Raw genomic sequence first — 2,238 nt, forward strand, 5'->3', positions numbered from 1 at the left:
CTTGATTTTAAGAAATGTATATTGAGGAAATAAATACATATGTATACAAGAACATATTTAAATATATTCACTGCAGCACCGTGAATAAGTGAAAAAGTGAGAACTGCTTCAAAGTCTGACCATACGTAATTCACTAAATAATGATATGCACTTAATGGATATAGAACAGTGTCTAGAATATGTAACATTCTAAATACAAATTACAAATGATTGTCTATTACATAGGCATTGTAATGGACGTTGCAGTATTACAACATAAACTATGTAGGGCCAGGTGTGGTGGCTCAGGTCTGTAATCCTAGCACTCTGGAAGTGATGAGACAGGCAGATTGCCTGAGCTCAAGAGTTCGAGACCAGCCTGAGTAATAGCAAGACCCCGTCTCTACTAAAAATAAAAAACTAGGCTCGGCGCCTGTGGCTCAAGCGGCTAGGGCGCCAGCCACGTACACCTAAGGTGGCGGGTTCAAATCCCCAGCCCGGGCCCGCCAAACAACAATGATGGCTACAACCAAAAAATGGCCAGGCGTTGTGGCCGGCGCCTGTAGTCCCAGCTACTTGGGAGGTGGAGGCAGGAGACTCGCTTGAGCCCAGGAGTTGGAGGTTGCTGTGAGCGTGATGCCATGGCACTCTACCCAGGGGGATAGCTTGAGGCTCCGTCTCAAAAAATAAATAAATAAATAAAAATTAAAAAAATTAAAAAAATAAAAAAATAAAAAACTAGCCAGGCATAGTGATAGGTACCTGTAGTTTGAGCTACTCAGCAGGCTGAGGCAAGAGGACTGCTCAAGCCCAAGAGTTTGAGGTTGCTGTGAACCATGATGCCACGGCACTCAGGGTGACAGAGTGAGACTCTTTCTCAATAAATAAATAAATAAACAAACAAACAATGTACTATACAACTACTTTCCCCTCTTCCCCTCAATTCTACTATTAGATTTAACTATTTTATTAATTTATTCCAAAGATATTTTTGAATAGCCCTTGATTAGCTTATGAAATCATAATTAATCTTTATCTCTAATATATAGAGGGTGCCAACAAAACGTATACACACTTTAAGAAAGGAAAAAACTGTATTGAATTTATAATATTCAATATGTACCAATTACAAAAGATGAATCAAAGTCAAATTGACTGCCAATTATATTTGCAGCAGTCAAACATGACAGGAGTATTACAAATTTAGCTTGGGGACCATAGCACAGTGGTTATGGTGCCAGCCACATACAGTGAAGTTGGCAGGTTTGAACCTAGCCCCGGCCAGCTAAAACAACAATGACAACTGTAACAAAAAATAGCACTGCGTTGTGGTGGGCGCCTGTAGTCCCAGCTACCTAGGAGGCTAAGGCAAGAGAACTGCTTAAGCCCAAAGTTTGAGGTTGCTGTGAGCTGTGACACCATTGCACTCAACACAGGGCGATAGAGTGAGACTGTATGGCCTTCCACCAAAAAAAACTTTAATACAATACAGTTTTTTCCTTTCTTAAAATACGTACATGCTTTTTTGGCACCCTCTGTAGATAACAGAAGGAACTGTAATGATAGAAAATGAAAAAGCAGCTCAGATACAAAAATAAGACAATGAACTGATTAAAGTTTATTTACTTCTTTGGCATTCAGGAAAACAATATTTAGACCATAAGTAAAATTCCCACGCTTACCTTAAAAGTCAAGATAATGCTAATGAACAGAAGAATAATAAGGACCAAACAGGTAGGATTCACGGACATGATATCATCTTTGTAGGGAAAATTAGGAGGCTGCAAAAGAAAAGAGCTTCATTAGGAAGTCTCATTAATCATTCAGGATTAATTCCTCGGGGAGCAATTCAGAGGCTGCTTATCAGAAAGCAACTGGCTGAAGCAGAAAGGAATTATTTAGGACTAATACAAAACTTCTAGCCTGATTCTACTGATGAAAAAGCTAGCAACAGTGCGACAGGAGAGGCTAGTCTCTTCATAACTCACACACTAACTCCTGACAAGAAAAATCAAGTTAAGAGTCACACGTGAGAGAGACCTGAAGATATAACCCTGTCTCTTACTATACCAAAAGTAAAAAGTCAGTGGTCTGTATCCAGGGAACATTTGGTACACCTCTGACACTGGGATTTTCTGTAAATTCTGGACCATTGTATAGCCTTGGAGCCTGAAAGGTTTTTTGTAGTACTGGTCTTACAGGTTAAGAATAAACTAGTGGGCTCGGCGCCTATAGCTCAACCGGCTAAGGCGCCAGCCA

At 40.1% G+C, this 2,238-nt stretch overlaps 1 protein-coding gene across 1 annotated transcript in view; it reads right to left on the minus strand.

Moving 5' to 3' along the window:
- Positions 1–1,666: 1,666 nt before the first annotated feature.
- Positions 1,667–2,238, minus strand: part of LAPTM4B (lysosomal protein transmembrane 4 beta) — a 47,167-nt gene continuing 46,595 nt past the window's right edge. The window contains 1 exon segment of the mRNA XM_023517512.1: positions 1,667–1,760. Coding sequence (XP_023373280.1) covers positions 1,721–1,760 — 40 coding nt within the window. The 3' untranslated portion in view covers positions 1,667–1,720.

Source organism: Otolemur garnettii, unplaced genomic scaffold (assembly GCF_000181295.1).
Source record: "Otolemur garnettii isolate 467f Iridium unplaced genomic scaffold, OtoGar3 scaffold00004, whole genome shotgun sequence".
Lineage (NCBI taxonomy): Eukaryota > Metazoa > Chordata > Mammalia > Primates > Galagidae > Otolemur > Otolemur garnettii.